The 23790-nt window shown below is 46.8% G+C and overlaps 1 protein-coding gene across 3 annotated transcripts; it reads left to right on the forward strand.

Annotated features, from left to right (window-relative positions):
* Window positions 1-1279: 1279 nt before the first annotated feature.
* On the forward strand, window positions 1280-23288 carry LOC106581105 (SWI/SNF complex subunit SMARCC1). Of its 3 annotated transcripts, none has more exons than XM_014162852.3 (26): window positions 1280-1522; window positions 4704-4823; window positions 5052-5137; window positions 5366-5540; window positions 5630-5699; window positions 8820-8889; window positions 9002-9077; window positions 9217-9342; window positions 9594-9712; window positions 9860-9990; window positions 10635-10694; window positions 10852-10889; window positions 11996-12117; window positions 12230-12301; window positions 12482-12595; window positions 12851-13004; window positions 13293-13463; window positions 13564-13822; window positions 14062-14223; window positions 15564-15619; window positions 18600-18753; window positions 18859-19031; window positions 19422-19556; window positions 21015-21282; window positions 21470-21586; window positions 21683-23288. In XM_014162852.3, the coding sequence occupies exons 1-26, from the start codon at window positions 1337-1339 to the stop codon at window positions 21772-21774; spliced, it is 3306 nt and encodes a 1101-aa protein (XP_014018327.1). In that variant the 5' UTR covers window positions 1280-1336; the 3' UTR covers window positions 21775-23288. The 3 variants fall into 3 exon arrangements, with proteins under 3 accessions (XP_014018327.1, XP_014018338.1, XP_014018347.1); XM_014162863.3 differs by having other exon boundaries at window positions 18621-18753; XM_014162872.3 differs by having other exon boundaries at window positions 9618-9712.
* The last annotated feature ends 502 nt before the right edge of the window (window positions 23289-23790 follow it).

The raw sequence follows: 23790 nt of genomic DNA on the forward strand, positions 1-23790 counted from the left end.
CCTACTGAAGAGAGCAGTCTTCAGTAAAGACTTAAAGGTTGAAACCGAGTCTGCGTCTCTCACATGGGTAGGCAGACCATTCCATACAAATTGAGCTCTACAGGAGAAAGCCCTGCCTCCAGCTGTTTGCTTAGAAATTCTAGGGACAATAAGGAGGCTTGCGTCTTGTGACCATAGCATATGCTAGGGTGTACAACAAATTACAGACTATACAAAGACCTTAAAAGATGCACACATATTGATTGTTTTAACAGCTTTCTTATTAGAAGAATGTAGAATGGTCTTAATGTACTGCTCAAATTCCGTATAGAAAACACGGAAAAGTGGTTGTTTATTCGTGAATTTACATTTATGAATATGACATTTTTCCATTAGCACAATTAGATTTGTGAGGTAAAATTGTTTTTCTTTATCCTTTTTCATAGTTAAGGAAACCGAGCAGCACATTCTCACATAAAAACAAAAGTCATGAAGAATATTAACAATTATAAAACTATGAATACCTTTCCATAATTTCTTTACATGTAGACAATGCCAAAATAAATGCAAAACTGTTTCTGGATGCTCAACACAAAAAGTACAGTTAATGTTAATGTATTTTTTGAGTTTCTTCAGGTAATGATTCGCAGGGTAATACTTATGAATCATTCTGAAAGATACCGCTTTGACCTTGTTAACAAGCAGGTATTTGTGTGGTAATAACCAGACTTTTTTCCAACAGAAATTATTGACAAATGTATTCCAATAAGTTGTGACATAAGGAATGGATACAATATCCATTTGAAATAAAGCACGTATAGATCTGTTGTTCTGAGGGAGCAAGGAGAAAACATGTTTTCCTATTGGAGAGTCAACTGGATTAAGCTAGCGTAGGTCAAGAAGGTGAGGTCTGGTTACACCTCTAAACAACATGATAGTTCCAGATGGAATAGCATCAAAGACTACGGCGACCTCTCTAGATGTAACATGGGTATTGTAACGAGATAAAATGCATCATAATTGAGTAACATTCCTTCTGCATTAAAAAGTTGACTCACCAGCAGGATATGATTATGAAACCAGTTCTTAAAAAATAAAATACTTGTTTCTATACAAAATATCCTTATTGTTCCAAATGAAATACCTATGGGGGGGAAATTATGTTTATATATTATAGGCAACGCTAAGAATACTTGTCTATGAAAAGCAGATCATTTTGTATATGAACCCTCTTTATCGCGAGATTCAATAACTTTACGTTATTTACGAATATGCGCATGCGCATTTCTTCCCCGAAAATTTGCTTGGTGAGTGACGCGGTTGAGAAGCGAAATAGCAGCGGACAGGACAAGAAACAATGGCGACAGCGGCAACTGCAGCGGGTGGAACGGGTTCAGGGGGACCTGCAGCCGGCCCTGTGGGCGTCGGTACTGCGGTGGGCCGTAAGAAAGATGGAGGTCCTTCGTCGAAATACTGGGAGAGCGCAGAAACGGTCTCTCAGATCGATTCGGTGCGCCAATGGATCGGGAAACACTACAAAAAGGTTAGCGAGCGCTGGTTTTAACCTCCATTGATTTCCAACGTCAAGGCACGCGTCTCTAGCACAATGGAAGTGCTATCTCTTTCAATCTATCGCTCCCATTAGGTACTTGTGGCAAACTAGATATTAATAGATAGCTAGTTTCATGCATCTAAAGATATCCATCACAGCATTACCCAACAACATGAACATTACATGTCAAGCGATAGCTAGGCTAGCTAACATTAGCTACTAACTGAACAGCTAGCGTACCGTCCGTTTGTTTTGTTGCACGGCCAACACTAGCTGAAGAGTTGTCTGTTTGTGTAACCTACCCATCTAGGGTAGCAAGGTAGCTAACATAATTACTCTTATTTTCATCTATCTATCTGAGCGTAGCTGGCTACCTGATGTAACGAAAACTAGTTTAGGTAGGTAAGATCACTAGTTAGTTAACATGTCTTGAAACGGTATCATTGATGTAAACATTGTTGCGGTGAACAGGTGTTGTGCCGAAAATCTCCCCCCTGCCCCCCCTTATAATTTCCTTGATTTTGTGGCTAGAGTCAAATACTTTCTGTGGCACACATCAGAGTCAAATACTTTCTATATAACAAACTTCGTCAGGATAGGCAACCGAAATGTGTAATGAATGTGCTATATGTGCTATATTAAACATAGAGGGAGTAAAATGTTGGCAAGCAATACACATTTCAGAACAACTATGGCTGAATTATTATCCTTACACTTTCAAAAATACTAGTCGAATAAGACATGGGAGAGATGACGAATTTTGGCAAAGAGATGTACACTGCTCAAAAAAATAAAGGGAACACTTAAACAACACATCCTAGATCTGAATGAAAGAAATAATCTTATTAAATACTTTTTTCTTTACATAGTTGAATGTGCTGACAACAAAATCACACAAAAATAATCAATGGAAATCCAATTTATCAACCCATGGAGGTCTGGATTTGGAGTCACACTCAAAATTAAAGTGGAAAACCACACTACAGGCTGATCCAACTTTGATGTAATGTCCTTAAAACAAGTCAAAATGAGGCTCAGTAGTGTGTGTGGCCCCCACGTGCCTGTATGACCTCCCTACAACACCTGGGCATGCTCCTGATGAGGTGGCGGATGGTCTCCTGAGGGATCTCCTCCCAGACCTGGACTAAAGCATCCACCAACTCCTGGACAGTCTGTGGTGCAACGTGGCGTTGGTGGATAGAGCGAGACATGATGTCCCAGATGTGCTCAATTGGATTCAGGTCTGGGGAACGGGCGGGCCAGTCCATAGCATCAATGCCTTCCTCTTGCAGGAACTGCTGACACACTCCAGCCACATGAGGTCTAGTATTGTCTTGCATTAGGAGGAACCCAGGGCCAACCGCACCAGCATATGGTCTCACAAGGGGTCTGAGGATCTCATCTCGGTACCTAATGGCAGTCAGGCTACCTCTGGCGAGCACATGGAGGGCTGTGCGGCCCCCCAAAGAAATGCCACCCCACACCATGACTGACCCACCGCCAAACCGGTCATGCTGGAGGATGTTGCAGGCAGCAGAACATTCTCCACGGCGTCTCCAGACTCTGTCACGTCTGTCACGGGCTCAGTGTGAACCTGCTTTCATCTGTGAAGAGCGCAGGGCGCCAGTGGCGAATTTGCCAATCTTGGTGTTCTCTGGCAAATGCCAAACGTCCTGCACGGTGTTGGTCTGTAAGCACAACCCCCACCTGTGGACGTCGGGCCCTCATACCACCCTCATGGAGTCTGTTTCTGACCGTTTGAGCAGACACATGCACATTTGTGGCCTGCTGGAGGTCATGTTGCAGGGCTCTGGCAGTGCTCCTCCCGCTCCTCCTTGCACAAAGGCGGAGGTAGCGGTCCTGCTGCTGGGTTGTTGCCCTCCTACGGCCTCCTCCACGTCTCCTGATGTACTGGCCTGTCTCCTGGTAGTGCCTCCATGCTCTGGACACTACGCTGACAGACACAGCAAACCTTCTTGCCACAGCTTGCATTGATGTGCCATCCTGGATGAGCTGCACTACCTGAGCCACTTGTGTGGGTTGTAGACTCCGTTTCATGCTACCACTAGAGTGAAAGCACCGCCAGCATTCAAAAGTGACCAAAACATCAGCCAGGAAGCATAGGAACTGAGAAGTGGTCTGTGGTCTCTACCTGCAGAACCACTCCTTTATTGGGGGTGTCTTGCTTATTGCCTATAATTTCCACCTGTTGTCTATTCCATTTGCCCAACAGCATGTGAAATTTATTGTCAATCAGTGTTGCTTCCTAAGTGGACAGTTTGATTTCACCGAAGTGTGATTGACTTGGAGTTACATTGTGTTGTTTAAGTGTTCCCTTTTATTTTTTTGAGCAGTATATTTATATACTAATACAAATCAGTAGCGGATGTAGGTACGGACGACATGGGGCGGTCGGGCGCAGAAGGGGGGGTTCGCCCAGGGCGCCATACAAGCTAGAACCGCCACATACACTTGAAACAAATAGCCAAACCGAAAACTGTAGACAAAAATGCTTTCTGCTACTAAGATGAGTGAAATATTAGCTAAACGGACAACGGAGTGACGTGCAGAAATCTCAACTAGCAAGCATGTCGCAGTGGGACTTGATGTAATTAACATTAGTTAGCTACAGTAACGTTTCGATTGGTCCATTGATGACTTACATTTATGTCTAAGTAATTAGCTGAATCGTCTTGATGGGAAACCTCGACTACCTCATGTACTGAACTACTTTGCGCTGGAGACAGTGTTCCACACACAACCAAGCAATGGCTGCCTTTGCTGACTGCAGCAAACCATCAAAACGTCTGTGTGGCTGTGGATTTCCCCAAAAAACTTTGTTGAAAAGAAGTAGCTAGCTAGCTACTGTAAACTATTTCTACTGTATTTATTTTCTTGAAACTAGGGAGCCACTCTTTTCAGTGACCAGGGAAGGGGCCTCACTGAAAGAAAAAGTGATATCATATCACCCCACATTTACCTAAGAAAGGCTGCTCTTTTGGTCTTATAGTATGAGCTATCTACTCATGAGATCTTGTGTGTGCCTGCATTGGCCATGTGTTTGTCTGACCAATGTAGCCTAACACTTCTGTGGTCTCACAATATTCAATCCCTCCTTTGTCACACATGAGTGTGCCGCCCTCACTAACACAGTGGTCTTGTTGTGTCTCAGTATGTACAGGCAGACTCTCCCTCCAATAAGTCCCTGGCAGGGCTGGTGGTGCAGCTGCTTCAGTTCCAGGAAGATGCTTTCGGACGTAGGGTCAACAACCCTGCCCTCACCAAGTTACCTGTGAGTATCTCTTCCACACTCATCTTTTCACCTGACCAGGTCGGGACAGGGACGGGACCTACACACACAGTGATATTTTTGGGGCAAGGGAAGAGTGGGCTGTAGAGGGTTGTAGGGCTTCCCAATCACTTCTGCACATTTTGTGTCACAGTAGTTTGTCATGTCTTTATCTATCTGAGCTAGCTTGTGTGAACGTCCCTCGCCTTTTCTTCTGTATTGCCTCATCAGACCAAGAGCTTCCTGGACTTCAAGGCAGGGGGTGCTCTGTGTCATATCCTGGGCTCCACCTACAAGTTCAAGAGCGAGCAGGGCTGGTGAGTAGGGTCTTGATTGAATACATTTTTTTATTTTTTTTAAATGCATCATTCCCTCCTTGGACTAATCACATATATGATTTGTAGAATGGATAGTTGAAACGTTGTTTCTCCTATGGAACCACCATAGAAGGTAGTGGTTGCTCCAAGAGAGGGAGGGGGGAAAAGATGCCCTGTGGAGTTGACTGGAAGTAACAACAACATGTTCTATCTCTCCTATCTGTGCAGGCGTAGGTTTGACCTGCAGAACCCCTCCAGGATGGACAGGAATGTGGAGATGTTCTTGAATGTAGAGAAGACCCTGGTTCAGAATAACTGCCTGACTCGACCAACTGTCTTCCTGGTGCCTGACATGGAGCAGAAGCAGGCCAATAAGCTGAAGGACATCATCAAGAGACACCAGGTAAGACGCCCACCCAAATCGCACCAACCAATAGTAGGATTGTTTCACCACTCACCAGAAATTCAAATGGCTTTTCTCCTTTCCTTTAGGGCTCCATCACTGAGGACAAGTCTAAGGCCACCCATCATATCTACCCCTCTCCAACCCAGCAGGAGGATGGTAAGCGATGTGCTCTACTGAGAATGGAAATAAAGCTCCCCCTTGCAATGTATATATCATATACTTTGTTACTTGGTCCCATGTGGCTCAGTTGGTAGAGCGTCTGCTAAATTGCTGAAATGTACAATAATTATATATTTTTATATACACTGCTCAAAAAAATGTACATTTACATTTAAGTCATTTAGCAGACGCTCTTATCCAGAGCGACTTACAAATTGGTGCATTCACCTTATAATATCCAGTGGAACAACCACTTTACAATAGTGCATCTAAATCTTTTATGGGGGGGGGTTAGAAGGATTACTTTATCCTATCCCAGGTATTCCTTAAAGAGGTGGGGTTTCAGGTGTCTCCGGAAGGTGGTGATTGACTCCGCTGTCCTGGCGTCGTGAGGGAGCTTGTTCCACCATTGGGGTGCCAGAGCAGCGAACAGTTTTGACTGGGCTGAGCGAGAACTGTGCTTCCTCAGAGGTAGGGAGGCGAGCAGGCCAGAGGTGGATGAACGCAGTGCCCTTGTTTGGGTGTAGGGCCTGATCAGAGCCTGAATGTACGGAGGTGCCGTTCCCCTCATAGCTCCGTAGGCAAGCACCATGGTCTTGTAGCGGATGCGAGCTTCAACTGGAAGCCAGTGGAGAGAGCGGAGGAGCGGGGTGACGTGAGAGAACTTGGGAAGGTTGAACACCAGACGGGCTGCGGCGTTCTGGATGAGTTGTAGGGGTTTAATGGCACAGGCAGGGAGCCCAGCCAACAACGAGTTGCAGTAATCCAGACGGGAGATGACAAGTGCCTGGATTAGGACCGGCGCCGCTTCCTGTATGAGGCAGGGTCGTACTCTGCGAATGTTGTAGAGCATGAACCTACAGGATCGGGTCACCGCCTTGATGTTAGTGGAGAACGACAGGGTGTTGTCCAGGGTCACGCCGAGGCTCTTGGCACTCTGGGAGGAGGACACAAGGGAGTTGTCAAACGTGATGGCGAGATCATGGAACGGGCAGTCCTTCCCCGGGAGGAAGAGCAGCTCCGTCTTGCCGAGGTTCAGCTTGAGGTGGTGATCCGTCATCCACACTGATATGTCTGCCAGACATGCAGAGATGCGATTCGCCACCTGGTTGTCAGAAGGGGGAAAGGAGAAGATTAATTGTGTGTCATCTGCATAGCATATGATATGAGAGACCATGTGAGGATATGACAGAGCCAAGTGACTTGGTGTATAGCGAGAATAGGAGAGGGCCTAGAACAGAGCCCTGGGGGACACCAGTGGTGAGAGCACGTGGTGCGGAGACAGATTCTCGCCACGCCACCTGGTAGGAGCGACCTGTCAGGTAGGACGCAATCCAAGCGTGCTCCGTGCCGGAGATGCCCAGCTCGGAGAGGGTGGAGAGGCGGATCTGATGGTTCACAGTATCAAAGGCAGCAGATAGGTCTAGAAGGATGAGAGCAGAGGAGAGAGAGTTAGCTTTAGCAGTGCGGAGAGCCTCCGTGACACAGAAAATAAAGGGAAGACTTAAACAACACAATGTAACTCCAAGTCAATCACACTTCTGTGAAATCAAACTGTCCACTTAGGAAGCAACACTGATTGACGATAAATTTCACATGCTGTTGTGCAAATGGAATAGACAAAAGGTGGAAATTATAGGCAATAAGCAAGACACCCCCAAAAAAGGAGTGGGTCTGCAGGTGGGGACCACAGACCACTTCTTAGTTCCTATGCTTCCTGGCTGATGTTTTGGTCACTTTTGAATGCTGGCGGTGCTTTCACTATAGTGGTAGCATGAGACGGAGTCTACAACCCACACAAGTGGCTCAGGTAGTGCAGCTCATCCAGGATGGCACATCAATGCGAGCTGTGGCAAGAAGGTTTGCTGTGTCTGTCAGCGTAGTGTCCAGAGCATGGAGGCGCTACCAGGAGACAGGCCAGTACATCAGGAGACGTGGAGGAGGCCGTAGGAGGGCAACAACCCAGCAGCAGGACTGCTACCTCCGCCTTTGTGCAAGGAGGAGCACTGCCAGAGCCCTACAAAATGACCTCCAGCAGGCCACAAATGTGCATGTGTCTGCTCAAACGGTCAGAAACAGACTCCATGAGGGTGGTATGAAGGCCCGACGTCCACAGGTGGGGGTTGTGCTTACAGCCCAACACCGTGCAGGACGTTTGGCATTTGCCAGAGAACACCAAGATTGGCAAATTCGCCACTGGCGCCCTGTGCTCTTCACAGATGAAAGCAGGTTCACACTGAGCACATGTGGCAGACGTGACAGAGTCTGGAGACGCCGTGGAGAACATTCTGCTGCCTGCAACATCCTCCAGCATGACCGGTTTGGCGGTGGGTCAGTCATGGTGTGGGGTGGCATTTCTTTGGGTTCCTCCTAATGCAAGACAATGCTAGACCTCATGTGGCTGGAGTGTGTCAGCAGTTCCTGCAAGAGGAAGGCATTGATGCTATGGACTGGCCCGCCCGTTCCCCAGACCTGAATCCAATTGAGCACATCTGGGACATCATGTCTCGCTCCATCCACCAACGCCACATTGCACCACAGACTGTCCAGGAGTTGGCGGCCGCCACCTCATCAGGAGCATGCCCAGGCGTTGTAGGGAGGTCATACAGGCACGTGGAGGCCACACACACTACTGAGCCTCATTTTGACTTGTTTTAAGGACATTACATCAAAGTTGGATCAGCCTGTATTGTGGTTTTCCACTTTAATTTTGAGTGTGACTCCAAATCCAGACCTCCATTGGTTGATAAATTGGATTTCCATTGATTATTTTTGTGTGATTTTGTTGTCAGCACATTCAACTATGTAAAGAAAAAAGTATTTAATAAGATGATTTCTTTCATTCAGATCTAGGATGTGTTATTTTAGTGTTCCCTTAATTTTTTTGAGCAGTGTACATATGCCTAAGTTCTGGTGTAGTCTGGATTGTGCTGTAGTCTTTGAATCTAATTCCTTATGGTCACCTTACAGGAGCTTACTCTACTCTCATATCACATTTCAAAAGAAGTGAAATGTGTGTGTATACAGTAATATACTATTATTAATACAGTAGTCTGTATGCATTACTTGAGGATGTGTGTGTATACGCTGATAAAAAGGTGTGTGTTTGTCTTGCAGAGGAGTGGCTGCGTCCGGTCATGCGTAAGGACAAGCAGGTGCTGGTACACTGGGGCATGTACCCAGACAGGTGAGAGACTGGCACCGTTAGACTTCAGCTTTGCTGGTCCACTCTGCCCTCTTACACGTCCACCCACTGTGACCTGTTACTGACCTTTAACCCCTCTTCTCTGTGTGGTCAGTTATGACACCTGGGTGTCCCCCAGCGACGTGGAGGGGGATGTGGAGGACCCACCCACCTCTGAGAAGCCCTGGAAGGTGAGGATGGAGCGTCCAGTCATGTTAATGTTTTATATAGGCCAAATCAACCCCCTCCTCCAGCCTGAAAGTACTAGCAGAAAACACCACACTTGAGTAGTGGATTAGTTTCGACTCCTCTCTCCCTCTCCTCTCCCAGGTGCATGCCAAGTGGGTCCTGGACACCGATGCCTTCAACGAGTGGATGAATGAGGAAGACTATGAGGTGGACGAGAACAAGAAGACTGTGAGCTTCCGCCAGAGGATCTTCCCAAAGGAGGAGGAGGTAGGCCAAACTCTGGGGTCTGTGTGTTATGGATTCTTAGGAAGTGTGTTTAAGTGAGTTGCTGCTCCCTGTGGATTGTTGTCTTGTTTGTCTGTCTGTGTCGTGTCACCCATCCTTTCAAACACTTCCTTCCTCTCCTCACCACCACATCCTCCCTCTTCTCCTCCTCCCCCACTTCCCTCTGTGTGAGACTGTTCCATCCTCTCATTCTCTCTCTCTCTCATCTGGCCATCCCTCGTGGTTCTGATCAGTCTTCCCGTACACCCGATCGCAAGGAGCGCAAGGCCAACGCCGCCGGGAAGAAGAGGAGGCGCTCGCCATCTCCCCCGACCACCCCAGCCGAGTCCCGCAAGAAGGGTGGCAAGAAGGGGTGAGTCCCCCTATAGCCACAGATCTAGGACTAGCTTAACCTTCCCAAATCCTAACCTTGGCCATTAGGGAGAAAAACACTAAACTGACCACTGATCAGTGTCTTGGGAAAACTCCACCGACCCTTGACCTCTTCTCCTGTCCCCAGGAACCCTGGATCTCACTGGAAGCGTCGTGGCCACCGTGGCGAGGACGAGGAGGAGGAAGAGGACCTGACCAAAGACATGGAGGACCCCTCGCCTGTTCCCAGCATGGAGGAGGTCACTTTGCCCAAGAACGGTCAGTTGATTGTCCAACTCGTCCCTCTCGTTGTCTCCCTCTCCCACATCTGCTCTCCTCCCTCTTGATCCTTCACTCTGTCTTCTTTCTCACCCCTACCTCTCCTCCTCTTCTCTCCCTCGTGGTCCCCCCTTCTCTTCTCCTTCGTTGGCTCAGTCACTCTAAATCACATGTTGTAAATCTCCCATTCTCTCTCTCATGGTCCTGTTTCTTTCTCAGTGCATCAATCTTATGCTTGTCACCATGTTGACTTGCAGTTTATTCATCTCTGTAGTAACTGCAGTTTTTTCCTCTGAATTAGTTATTTTCTAACTGTTACACACCACACATGTACACTCTGTCCTTGCCAAGATGGCATGGAATTGCCCGGGGGGACTTTCTTCAGTGGTGCATTGAATGGAGTGCTATTCGAGCTGAAAGTGCTCTAAGCCAAACGCACTCAACAAAAAATTGCCTTTTTGGACCCAGTCCCATCTGCAATGTCCCACTTCTGCAACCCCCTCCCCCCTCTGTATCTATTTCCGTGGTTGCTTTTGAAAAGAGAGCTTACAAGAGAAAAGAGAGCCAATAGCCACTGTCAGTGTATTTCACCCCTGCCATACTCTGGCTATTCTTCAGCCTTTTCTCCCCTTCCTTGTCCTCAGTGAACTCTAAGAAAGACAGCGAGAACACCCCAGTGAAGGGAGGGGCAGTGGCTGATTTGGGTGAGGGGGGGGGGGGGGGGGGGGGGGGTGTGTGTGTGTAGAACTATTTCAGTGTTTAAGTATCTACCTGTCTCAGTACTAAACTGTCAATCACCGAGATGTATTGTGTCAAGCAATGGATGGAGAGTGACGTCCTAATGCCCTCTCGGTCTTCCAGATGATCTGGAGGATGACTCTGTGGTCTCCGGAGGCAAGGTAAAACCAGCTTTTCCTTAAAACCTTTAATGATTGCCTCTAAATGCTGTCTCTTCTCCATCTTCATCGTAAACTGCTCCCTATTCACCCACAACCATAGTCGTCATTGATAGATCTAGGATCAGATTATCCTAACCCCCACTTCTTAGCAAATCCAGAAGGGAGATGGATAAATATCTGACCTGGTGTCTGTTTTAGAGGCAATGTCTACCCATTTGTAGATTTGGTCCCCGTTTCCCGAAAGCGCTGGAACTTAGGCCCACGGCTGTTTTTAACAATGCATATTTCCTACAACTGCCGAAGACGTAACATGCATTTCCCAAAACACCACGCTGAGAGAACGGTCACGAAGTGCGTCGTTGGAACATGTGTCCATACTGATAGGATCGAAAGAGGGTGCTGCTCTCTTTCTCCATTCAAATCTTTCCTTAAAAATGATAATTATTTCACAATACTGATGACGGATCAGCTCCTATTACCACCTACGGCTGCTAATATTGAGTCCGCTTATTATAATGCTTACCCAATGACAACGCACTAAGTCACCAATTTGGCACATCATTACGCAGGTTAGGCTTCACATCATGAAATATATTGAGACACATTAGACAGTAGCCTACAAGTAGTAAAATAGAACTCCGTTGTATCCATCATAAAGATATTGGCAACTTTTGTATTTGTGATAAACCATGTGATTCTATGTTTACTGTGTATCAAGTGATGCGGGAGGGCAAAAATCAGCTAACAATTCACTTCGCTGTTCTACGAGTGGTTTGAGGCATGCGTTAGATTACGAGCGTTTTCCAGTGCCAGCGTTAATAACGCTGGTTTTAGGAAACACCTCCAAGATTTAACGATGCTCCTATGAAGGTTTTAACGATGACGTTAGCCATAAAATGCTTTTGGGCAGACCCAGCCTCATTCAGATGCGGTTTTCCTGCATTTGCGGTGGGATTATTCCTGGTTTCATCTGGAAATCCTGCTTTTCTAACATTTTATCCTCTGTTCATATATAATAGAAACTGACCAAGGACTAGCCAAAATGATGCTCTCCTTTCTTGCCTATGTTGATTTGATCCCATCCGTATGACTGTCTCCCCCTGCAGGAGGAGGAGGAGCAGGGCAAGGCCGAGGTCAACCGCCTCATCGACTCCATCGAGGACAACGTGACCGAGCAGACCCACCACATCATCATCCCCAGCTACGCCGCCTGGTTCGACTACAACTGGTGAGGATGGCCCCACTGTTCTTAGTGTGTGGGGAGTGTATCATGGGGGTGTTGGGCTGTATTTTATGTTTGTGTCTTGAGTTTACCCCCCCCGCCCTCCCTTCTCTTTCAGTATCCACGAGATTGAGAGGCGTGCACTGCCGGAGTTCTTCAACGGCAAGAACAAGTCCAAGTCCCCAGAAATGTGAGTCAGTGGAGAACACTGCCCAACACATCAACTCACTAAACTCACATCTCACCCATTAAAGAACTGCAGACTCACGCTTTCATTAAGAATCTTTCATCGTACAAACACATGACGTCCTTATTTGTTCCGACCATTCAGTGTTTTTTTTTTTTTGTAAAATGTGTTTGTCCCTGTCAGATACCTGGCCTACCGTAACTTCATGATCGACACGTACCGGCTCAACCCCCAGGAGTACCTGACCTCCACCTCCTGCCGCAGGAACTTGACGGGAGATGTGTGTGCCGTCATGAGGTGAAGGGTCAAGGGGTTAACGTGAAATGGATTCCCTAGGGCAGAAGTTAGGACATTGTTCGTCAGGGCACACCGTATGCGAGATACTTTATAATATGTGTTTTTTATAGGACGCGTTTAGGTTGTCCCTTAATGTTCCACTTCATTTTTTTTCTCGTTTGGTGCTTAATGAATATGACCCAGGTTTAGTTGGACTCACTGATCACTGTTTGTGGAGTAAATTCTTTGCATGTATCTGTCATGTCTCTGTACTAGGGTCCATGCGTTCCTGGAGCAGTGGGGGCTGGTGAACTACCAGGTGGATGCTGAGAGCCGACCCCTCCCCATGGGCCCCCCGCCCACCCCCCACTTCAACGTGCTGGCTGACACCCCCTCTGGCCTGACGCCGATGCACCACCGCCCCCCACAGGTTACATAGACAACTACATGGAGCTTTGGTCATATTTCTTTCACCTATCCAGTCCTTTCAGGTTGTTGGATACTGAGGGAGTAGGGGCTAGGGGAAGGGTCTTTAAACCCAAGCCTGTTAGTTCACATAGCGAATTATATCCAAATACACATACAGGTGTTGTGTGTCTGTAACCATTGATTTTGATTATTTAATGGGTCACAAATATTGTGAAAGTATTCACTGCATCCTCTAACCACAGTGTGATTCCTTTCAACCACCTCCCCTGTCTCTCCTCCGTCCTTCTAGATCCCCTCCGGCCAGCAGATGCTCAACTTCCCAGAGAAGGGCAAAGACAAGCCCTCTGACATGCAGAACTTTGGCCTGCGTAACGACCTCTTCTCCAAGAAGAACCCCAAGAGTAAAGGAACCAGCGGCGGCCGGGAGTGGACCGAGCAGGAGACTCTGCTCCTATTGGAGGTACGTCAGTCACAGCAGACCAGCTGACCGATCACAAACATAATCTGAAACCTACCAGCCTATCAGAACCCTTCTCATTCCTCTATCTCCTCCCTACCAGGCTCTGGAGATGTACAAGGATGACTGGAACAAGGTGTCAGAGCACGTGGGCTCGCGCACCCAGGACGAGTGTATCCTGCACTTCCTGCGTCTGCCCATCGAGGACCCCTACCTGGAGAACTCTGAGTCGTCCCTGGGCCCCCTGGCCTACCAGCCCGTACCCTTCAGCCAGTCAGGCAACCCCGTCATGAGCACCGTGGCCTTCCTGGCCTCCGTGGTGGACCCCCGTGTGGCCTCCGCCGCCGCCAAGGCAGCCCTGGGTACGTGTTGTGGGGACTGGGTGTGTGGGTCATTTGCAAGGGTGTTTTATCACAATGTGTTTATTCACAAAATAAAATGTTTTTAATTTGTGTGTAACATCACGCTTCATGTAGTGTGTCGTAATGATACGGTTGTGTGTGTAATATCGCTGTGTGTTTGAACATATCTGTGTGTTTGGAGGGACTATCACAAGGTGTGAGTCTGTAGCTAACTACAGTGTCTCCCTCTCTCTCTCCAGAGGAGTTTAGCCGTGTGCGTGAGGAGGTGCCAGCGGAGCTGGTGGAGGCCCATGTGAGGAAGGTGCAGGAGGCGGCCCGCAGCACGGGCAAGGTAGACCCCGCCTATGGCCTGGAGAGCAGCGGCATCGCAGGAACCGCCCCCGAGGAGCCCGAGAAGACCGGTAACACGCACACTCGGAGCAGAACACATGCATTCAGATATACGTACACACACAGTCGCACATTTGCAAAGATAGATAAACACTCTTGTGTGTACACAAACATAACTATCACACGGTATACAACAGTGATCGGGAGGGGGGAAACAATAGTTATATATTGGGATGACATTTTTCGTACCGTTTTGACAATCTCACTGTATTATTTTTGCGCTAGTTGGTTGTACCTGCACCAAAACTCCAGTATTTTTCCTTCATAGCTCGTTCTCCATCTTATTAAATAAGGAGCCAATTTGATATCAGCAATTTTATTTCCATGACTGATCAAGACTCGTTTTCATGGCTCTCTTGTCTCTCTGCAGAAGACCTCTGGTGAGCAATTTGTTTGGAACATCGAATCTCAATAAAGTCACAGTATCGAATAGCAATACATATAAGAATCCTGTAAACACACAGGCCTTCATATAAACACACAAAAACATTCTCTCATCACATACATCCAACATACTCATGCATGCAATACTCACTCACACAAAATACCCACCCATATACACACCCCCACATTTAGACGGAGTACTGAGTGTTACCAGTGGAGGGCAGCAAATGGCCAAGACACAGACAGACCACAGCTAACAGGTTAGGACGAGGCTGCTCGTAGCCAGCTGTTCGCAGGTCACCTAGACTTTATACCTACCTCCTGTGTGTGTGCGCTGGCGTGGGTAAAGCCAGATGTCTATTCTCACCAATACATTTTGAGGTGCCAGCTGAAATCAGGATGGCCAGTGGGGGGCGACGTAGAGGTTTCTTCAGTGTTATGTCTATGTGTCCGGCTGTCGTGGTAACCAGTGGATTAGAACAGCAGATGGGGCGTGGGGGAAGGGGTTGAATCTGGGTCAACACACTATGCCATGTGCCACGGCCTCAATGCCTGCTACACACACAGCAATTACACATGAATAAATGCATGTTACACATGCACGCATCAACAACCAATAAATGGCCTAAATGCATTCAATACCCTCCCCAAAGCAGCATCTCTCATACAGGTCAATACTCACATAGTAAAAAACGTGCCCAAATGCACATGCGGACATGTTTTTTTTTTTCAAACACACACATTCATGCACTCTCACTCGGCATCGACTCGCTCACTTTCTCCCACATACGCTCGCTCGCACGCACACACACTGTCATTCCTAACCACAGTAATGTCTGAATCATGGTGAGGTTCTACTTAGGATGCGTCATCTGTTTGTGATCATTTTCTCTGAGAGATGGCTTGTTCTTTGTCTAGCCCTCTTCTCAAAGCCCCTCCCTCTCTCCCTCCCTGTCTGTCACTGTAGAGCCAGCAGAGACAGAGAAGATGGACACAGACTCCGACTCCCAGCAGCCTGACAAGGTGAGACGGCCCAGGGGTGAGAGGTCTTTAGTTTATTCATTCAACCATTTTAAAAAAATAAAATAAAAAACAGCACACATAGAACTTGAAAAGTCATACATGCACATGAGTTAAATCGTGGAGGATAACACACAAAGTCTGGGACTTATTTCCATTGTTAACTTCTCTGGGCTATGTGGGACGCTACCGTCCCACCCACGGTTCACACTATTCAACAGCCAGTGAAAAATCAGAGCGCCAAATTCAAAACAACAAAATGTCATAATTCAAAGTTCTCAAACATACAACTATTTTACACCATTTTTAAAGATAAACCTCTCCTTAATCCAACCACATTGTCCGATTTCAAAAAGGCTTTACGGCGAAAGCATAAAGTTAGATTATGTTAGGACAGTGCCAACACAAGAAAAACCACACAGCCATTTTCCAAGCAGGAGGGGTCACAAAAACCATAAATACAGCTCAAATGAAGCACTAACCTTTGACGATCTTCATCAGATGACACTCCTAGGACTCAATGTTACACAATACATGTATGTTTTGTTCGATAAAGTTCATATTAACATCCAAAAAAACCATTTTACATTGGCGCGTGACGTTCAGAAAATATTTTTCCTCAAACTGCCGGTGAATCAGCACAACAATTTACAAAAATACTCATCATAAACGTTGATAAAATATTAAATTGTTATTCAAAGAATTATAGATAAACATCTCCTGAATGCAACCGCTGTGACAGATTTCAAAAAAGCTTCATGGGGAAAGCACACTGCAATAATCTGAGTACGGCGCTCAGAAAAATACATCATACAATACAGATACCCGCCATTTTGGAGTCGTCTAAAATCATAAATAGCATTATAAATATTCACTTACCTTTGATCTTCATCAGAAGGCATTTCCAGGAATCCCAGGTCCACAATAAATGTTGTTTTGTTCGATAAAGTCCATAATTTATGTCCAAATACCTCGTTGTTTGCGCGTTCAGTAAGCTACTCCAAATGTAGGAAGCGCGCCGAAAATTTCACGACGAAAAGTCAAAAAAGTTATATTTACGTTTGTTGAAACATGTCAAACGTTGTATAGCATCAATCTTTAGGGCCTTTTTAACATAAAACTTCAATAATATTCCAACCAGACGATTCCAATGTCTTGAAAAACATTATGGAACACAGCTACCTCATCACGTGAATGCGCGCCATTTTCTGAGTCACCAACTTCCCGGCCTTCTTGTTCGCTCTCTGTTCACTGAAAAAGCCTGAAACAAGGTTCTAAAGACTGTTGACATCTAGTGGAAGCCTTAAGAAGTGCAAAATGAACCCTAAGTCACTGTGTTAGATAGGCAATGACTTGAAAAGATTACAAGCATCAGATTTCCCACTTCCTGGTTGGATTTTTCTCAGGTTTTTGCCTGCCATATGAGTTCTGTTATACTCACAGACATCATTCAAACAGTTTTAGAAACTTCAGTGTTTTCTATCCAAATCTACTAATAATATGCAAATATTTGACTCTGGGCCCGAGTATTAGGCAGTTTACTCTGGGCACGCTTTTCATCCGAAATTGAAAATACTGCCCCCTATACCTTGACAGGTTTTAAATCATGGAGGATAACACACAAAGTCTGGGACTTATTTACATTGTGATCCTCTTGAAACAAGATGGCAAGGCAAGATCGAACACGGTTGAACACAGTATGACAGCGAGCTAATGTAACGAAGAAGAACATCTATCTCATTGCAGTTACATCGTAGGGGACATTCATATGTGCACAGAAGACATCAAACCGTTTTTAACTTTATTTTTAAAGCTGGCAGTCGTACAGTCTGCCCCTCCAGCTCCATCCATCCTATCTCTCTGTGTTTAGGATGGCCACGGGGCAAATGTAACGTTAGCAGGAGTTAACCATGCATCGTTGACCACTGCAGAGGTTGAAATCTTCATTAACCTTCACTAGCCATCGCCTATCCACGCCGGTTCTAGTCCCGATGGCTTTACTGCAGGCTTTTTGAAATGCAGGGCATTAGCTTTGACCCTTGTTCGGTTTTGTATATTTTTCTCCTTAGCTCTCAAAGACCTGTCTAGCTATAGTCTTCAGTTAGGTGTTTCTCAGTTCTGTGTGACCTGCATATACAGAACGCTGGACCTTTTCCTAATTTTGTTACGTTACAGCCTTATTCTATAATTGATTCAATTGTTTTTTCCCCCCTTATTGACATACCCCATAATGACAAAGCAAAAACACGTTTTTAGAATTTTTTCCAAATGTATTTAAAAAAAAAAATGGATAATAAAGTAGCACATTTACGTAGGTATTCAGATCTGGTTCTTGGTCACCTCCCTGACCAAGGCCCTTCTCCCCCGATTGCTCAGTTTGGCTGGGCGGCCAGCTCTAGGAAGAGACTTGGTGGTTCCGAACTTCTTCCATTTAAGAATGATGGAGACCACTGTGTCCTTGGGGACCTTCAATACTGCAGAAATGTTTTGGTACCCTTCCCCAGATCGGTGCCTCGACACTGTCCTGTCTCGGAGCTCTATAGACAACTCCTTCGACCTCATGGCTTGGTTTTTGCTCTGACATGCACTGTCAACTGTGGGACCTTTATATAGGCAGGTGTGTGCCTTTCCAAATCATATCCAATCAATTGAATTTACTGCAGGTGGACTCCCAAGTTGTAGAAGCATCTCAAGGATGATCAATGGAAACAGGATGCACCGGAGCTCAATTTCAAGTCTCACAGCAAAGGGTCTCAATACTTATGTAAATAAGTTATTTCTGGTTTTTATATTTTATAAATTTGCTACCATTTCTAAACCCTGTTTTCGCTTCGTCATAATGGGGTATTGTGTGTAGATTGCTGAGGATTTTTATTTATTTAATCCATTTTAGAATATGGCTGTAACGTATCACAATGTGGAAAAAGTGGGGTCTGAATACTTTCCGAAGGCTCTGTAAATATAATCAGCTCAAACGCCACAGTCTTACCTGTCTCTGTCTCAGGCTGAGTCTAAGGACGAGGCGGAGAAGCCCAGTGAGTCTGCTGAGAAGCTGGCTGAGGGAGAGAAGGTGAAGAGCGAGATGACCGAGCGGGAGGAGGAAGAGAGCGAGGGAGGAGAGGGCAAGGCTACAGCAGGTAGAGTAGATGGCTATTCCGCTTCGATTGAATCATCCATTTTGGGGAGATTGACGTATAAGTCCGGCATTGACTTGAATGATAATGTTTATGCAATGTTTTCAGACAAAGACAAGGAGGCGGCCATGGAGACCTCGGAGGAGGACAAGGAGAAGGAGGAGCAGGGAACGATGGAAGAGGAGGAAGAGGAGAGGAAGAAGCTAGAGCCGGACGGAGGGGAGGGTAACATCGCCACTGCAGCCGCCGCTGCCCTCGCCTCAGCTGCCACCAAGGCCAAGGTGAGCTTCTTCCAGAGGGCCAAGGGGATAGCACTTTGTATATCGAACCCTGAAACTACACCGCAAGCATAGCGCTAGCTTTCGGTATGTGCTGTTTTTGGTGTTTTGAAACCAGAAGTAGCAAACGGAGGCAGAAATCAAAAGCCGACTTGTCAGTTGGGAAATGCTTGAAATAGACCTGAGGCCTTAACAGATGCTGCAGCAGCTCCAGCTCCATTCACTCATGCTATGATTGCGCTGCCGGTGTAGCATCTCATTGATCGGTGTTTTGCCCACGGCTCAAAAGTGCTTGCGCTACTCTTACACTACCTGGCCAGTCTAGTTTGGAGAAGCTTTATATTTCGATTTCTGTTACATCTCTTTCCTCTGTATTTCTCTCTTTCCCTGTAGCACCTGGCGGCGGTGGAGGAGAGGAAGATCAAGTCTCTGGTGGCTCTGCTGGTGGAGACTCAGATGAAGAAGCTGGAGATCAAGCTCAGACACTTTGAGGAGCTGGAGACCATCATGGACCGAGAGAAAGAGGCTGTAAGTAGTGGCACAGAGGTGGATTGTGGGAAATGTAGTTCAGTGGGAGACTGCATGCGGGTTGAAGTCGCTTGTAGTTTCAGAACCCTTTGGGATGTGAAAGGATTGGATATGCATCTTGATTGTAGTGGTATCTAGGCTATATCAGTGTCAGTTGTCATCCATCCAGGCATTTCAGAGGTGTGTGTGTGTGTGTGTGTGTGTGTGTGTGTGAGAGAGAGCCAACGACAGATGGATAACTTGGAAGGACAAAGAGCTGGTTTTGGGAGTGGGCCTATATCTACAACAAGAGCAGAGGAAGTGAAGAGCGTCAATATTAAACGTTAGCATTAATAATAGGTGGTAATTATGAGGGGTAGTTGCAGAGTACACAGAGGATAGTAGAGTAAAGAACATGCAAGCCTATGAAGGGAAAGCACTTTGGGGGGAGGGGGGGGGTCGGGCATCGTTGCTTTGTCCATTTGGCTACACATGGTTTAAGAGCAGTAAAATAAGTTAGTCAACTAACTGCTGGGTAGATAGTGGGCCTCTAGTCCAGTGGAAAGTGTTTGTGTCAGGAGTGTAAAACTGTAAAGTGTGGAGCTGCTGCGGACCGCAGCCCAGTTGAACTGCCTGATAAATAGTGCATGAAAAAGCCAGCCAGCCGTTACATAACCCCCTGGAACAGCACCCAGGCTTCCTCCCTCCTACCTCTACCACAGGCTGTAAACACTGGGTTACACTCTCTCATACACACACACTGTGTCTCTGTCTTAAACACACGCACACTAAATAAGGGCACTCCTCACTGTCTTACTACTACACACTCTTCCACCACTACAAAAGTACTTACCAGGGCGCACACAGGGAATAGACTTCCTCTCCCTCACCTCCTTCCATCTCGTTCTCCACCTCTCTCCATCCCTGTCTCTGTAGTGTTTCTGGTAATGGAATTCACCCGTTGATTCTGTGTCAGAGAGACTGTTAGTGGTTTATTGCATGCAAATCAATCCCTTTATCGACATTTCCAGCCATTGCTCCCTCTCTCCTTCCTGCTTCCAGAGTGGTCCTGTTTCACTGCCCCCTCTCTTCCTCCCCACAGTCTCATTCCATCGCTTTTCCTCTCTCCCGCTGTTCCGCTCTTCCCCTTTGTCATAATGTCAGCTATCGTGATCAGCTTGTCTTTATAGCTTTTACTCTTTTTAATTATTTCCTTTCTCTTCTTATTCCTCTCCTTCGTTCATTGATGTATAAATCCATGAAATGAAGCTGTTTCTGTATCGTCACCCTGCTCCATATACCACTGTTGACTTGATGTATCGCTCTCTCGCTCTGTGTTCAATTCAATTAGCTTTATTGACATGATTATCTTTTCAAAGTGATACTATGAGTAATGATCAACCTTATGTCCTTGTGGACAATGGGCTTTTGAGAATGATAGTAATGATTAATGGTCTAAAATGATGGCCCCCCCTCCAGTTGGAGTTGCAGAGGCAGCAGCTGCTGACGGAGCGCCAGGCCTTCCACATGGAGCAGCTGAAGTATGCTGAGATGAAGGCCCGCCAGCAGATGGAGCAGCAGCAGGCCAACGCAGCGGCCCAGGGCCCCGCACCCCACCATGGCCCCCCAGGGCCAGGCATGCACCACGGACCCCCCCACCATGGACCCCCTCCCGCCATACACTCAGGACACGGCCCCCCCGGCCCCGGGTTCCACCCCATGGGTCCAAACCACCCACAACAGACAGGTAAGGACACACACACACTGGAGCACACCACCTCTCAGCAAAGAAGCCCACAAAGACCCCAAAGTCCTGGAACTATATCCAAGGGAATAACACCAAATATTAGCTAGGAAACATTAGCCTGTTTTCAAAAACATGTTCTAGCAAACTGATTCTGTGATAGTCTCACCAAGCCTCTCCTTCTGTTTAGGACCAATGGGAGGGCCCGGTCAGCCCATGCCAGGGCGCATGATGGGTGGCGCCCCCCCCACTGGCAGCATGCCTCCCATGATGGGTCCCCGCCACCCTGGAGCCCCCAACGGCATGTGTGAGTACGCTATCCGTATCCGCCTTCCAGATCCTACTCAGCCAGAAAGTGTGTTGGTGTGTCCCATTCTCAAACCAGTGTGTTCTCTGTCCTCAGACCCTGGCCCCTCGCCTGTACAGCCTGATGGTATGCCCCCAGCGTCTGTGGGACCTCAAGCGGCAGCCCCAGCACGAGTTGCTGACAACTAAGATCCCTGCCCCCAAACAAACACACACCTCTTGTAAAACCTCAGCTCATTGATGGCCTTGCTACTGGCTGGGTGTTTTCTCAACTCCAAAAACTCCTCCTGGCTTACACACACACACCTCCCTCTCAGGGCACAGCGTCAAGGGGGCTGTGGCTCTGGCCCTCCTAGTAAGAACACTGTTTTCTCCTCACTCAGTCTGGTGTGGGGCAGATCAGATGGGCTCCTCCCAGTCATTATAAAGAATATATTGTGTTTGTTCTCTATTTAAAAGAATATGAAGCTAATATTTTGGGAGAAAGTCATAGAACTCCCACTTTTCCCTCTTTCCTCTCACCTTTTAGAATGACACTAGTCTCTTCCTCTCCTTCAGCGCAACACCAACTCCCCCTCTCTTCCCCCCCTCCCTCGCGTCTTCCCCCCCCCTCCCTCGCGTCTTCCCCCCCCTCCCTCGCGTCTTCCCCCCTCGCGTCTTCCCCCCCCCCTCCCTCGCGTCTTCCCCCCCTCCCTCGCGTCTTCCCCCCAACACAACACCAGGGGAGCTAGTTGATCATTTAGGGATGTGTGTTGTGAACTGTACTGTAATGAAAGGGTTTCCTTCGACACACAGAGGGGACCAGTAACCCTCCCCTCACACACACACACACACACTCTTCTCACTGAGAATCTACCTCTCCACTTTGATCTCCTGAAGCTAAAACACTGTAGTCCGAAGTGTGTGTTCGTTGTTGGCGTGTCAGAAGAGCAGAATGTGTGTACAGCAGAGACGGGTGTTTGATGACTGTCTGCTGGGCTGCTCTGCCCCCACCAGCCAGGCATAGCACTGTACTACTCACACACCTAGCTGAACCCTGCTCTAGTACACTGGGGGCTGCTCACACACAGGCCTAATATCCCACTGACCTTCAGCCATCCTTTTAGTGAGCTAGGTATGGTGATATAGTTGTAGTTAAAACCATGTGCTCTTCCTCAGTGGTGGAGTGGGCTTCTAGCTGTTCTGGTGCTGATAATGTAGCTGCTACTGCTACCTAGCGCTACCTCTCTTCATCCATCTCCATTAATTTCAACACCCCTCTACACCTTTCTGCTACCTCTGCCTCCTCCCCTTCTTTGTCTGTCTGCTACCTCTAGAACTGCTCTTGCTCTCTGCTAGCTACTTTTCTGCTACCTCTAGTACCCCTCTCTCATTCGCTGCCCACGTGACTGCTGCGTTACTGTTACCCCCTCCCCTCAGGTAGAATATCACACACGCATACACACAGCATCTCTCTCACACACTTCCTCATTCAATGTCTTTCCAGTCTGTTATATCACAAATGATGAGAACCCCCTTACATCTTGTATCTTTTTTTTTTTAGTTTTATGGTCATGTATTTTTAAGAATAAACTTTGTGTAGATTGAGTTATCTTTGTTCTTGGAAGTTTGTAGCATTTTTTTTAATTATTATTATTGTTTATTCAGGTCTGTTGGTACTTGGACCTGGACAGTGTCTAATAAATTGTTTTTGTATGAAGTGATGTCTGATGTTTTCAGTAGTTCATTTATTCTGAACTAAATGTTGGATTTCATGCTTACAGTTCGGTTTTTATAGATTTGTATTATTTCAGGGAGTGTGTACAATATCTAGACTAGAGCATGACGAAATGCTCACATTATCCTGGGAAATGGTTAAGAATTTTCTCTTTCCTTCCTATCTTTCTCTATACAAATTTCGGGGTAATCATTTTATGGTTGCAAAAAATAACTAAAGCAATATTTCATATTAAACACTGTCTGACACACAACCATACCTCAAACCAAAAAAAATCAGCTTTTGTCTGGTGAGGGGTCTAGGGCGAAGTGCTACAGGGGAGAGATGGTCTTTGTGTGGTTGTTTTGCTGCTTAGGCTCTTATGCAGCAGCTGCAAATGCATATGAGGAAAAATGATAACAGCATCTATTCATCCTGGTGTCATTTAAACCCTAATCCCAGGCAGCCAGCACTGTAATCTGGTGAGAGGGGGGGGGGTTCTCTGCCCA

Source organism: Salmo salar, chromosome 02 (genome assembly GCF_965601325.2).
Source record: "Salmo salar chromosome 02, fSalSal1, whole genome shotgun sequence".
Taxonomy (NCBI): domain Eukaryota; kingdom Metazoa; phylum Chordata; class Actinopteri; order Salmoniformes; family Salmonidae; genus Salmo; species Salmo salar.

What these genes read in the sequence shown, in the direction of transcription:
- LOC106581105 (XM_014162852.3), top strand. Translation starts at nt 1,337, where the DNA reads ATGGCGACAGCGGCAACTGCAGCGGGTGGAACGGGTTCAGGGGGACCT. An exon ending in TCCAACCCAGCAGGAGGATG is followed by an intron (nt 5,700 to 8,819) that starts GTAAGCGATGTG and finishes TTTGTCTTGCAG; the next exon opens with AGGAGTGGCTGCGTCCGGTC. An exon ending in TGCACCACCGCCCCCCACAG is followed by an intron (nt 13,005 to 13,292) that starts GTTACATAGACA and finishes CCGTCCTTCTAG; the next exon opens with ATCCCCTCCGGCCAGCAGAT.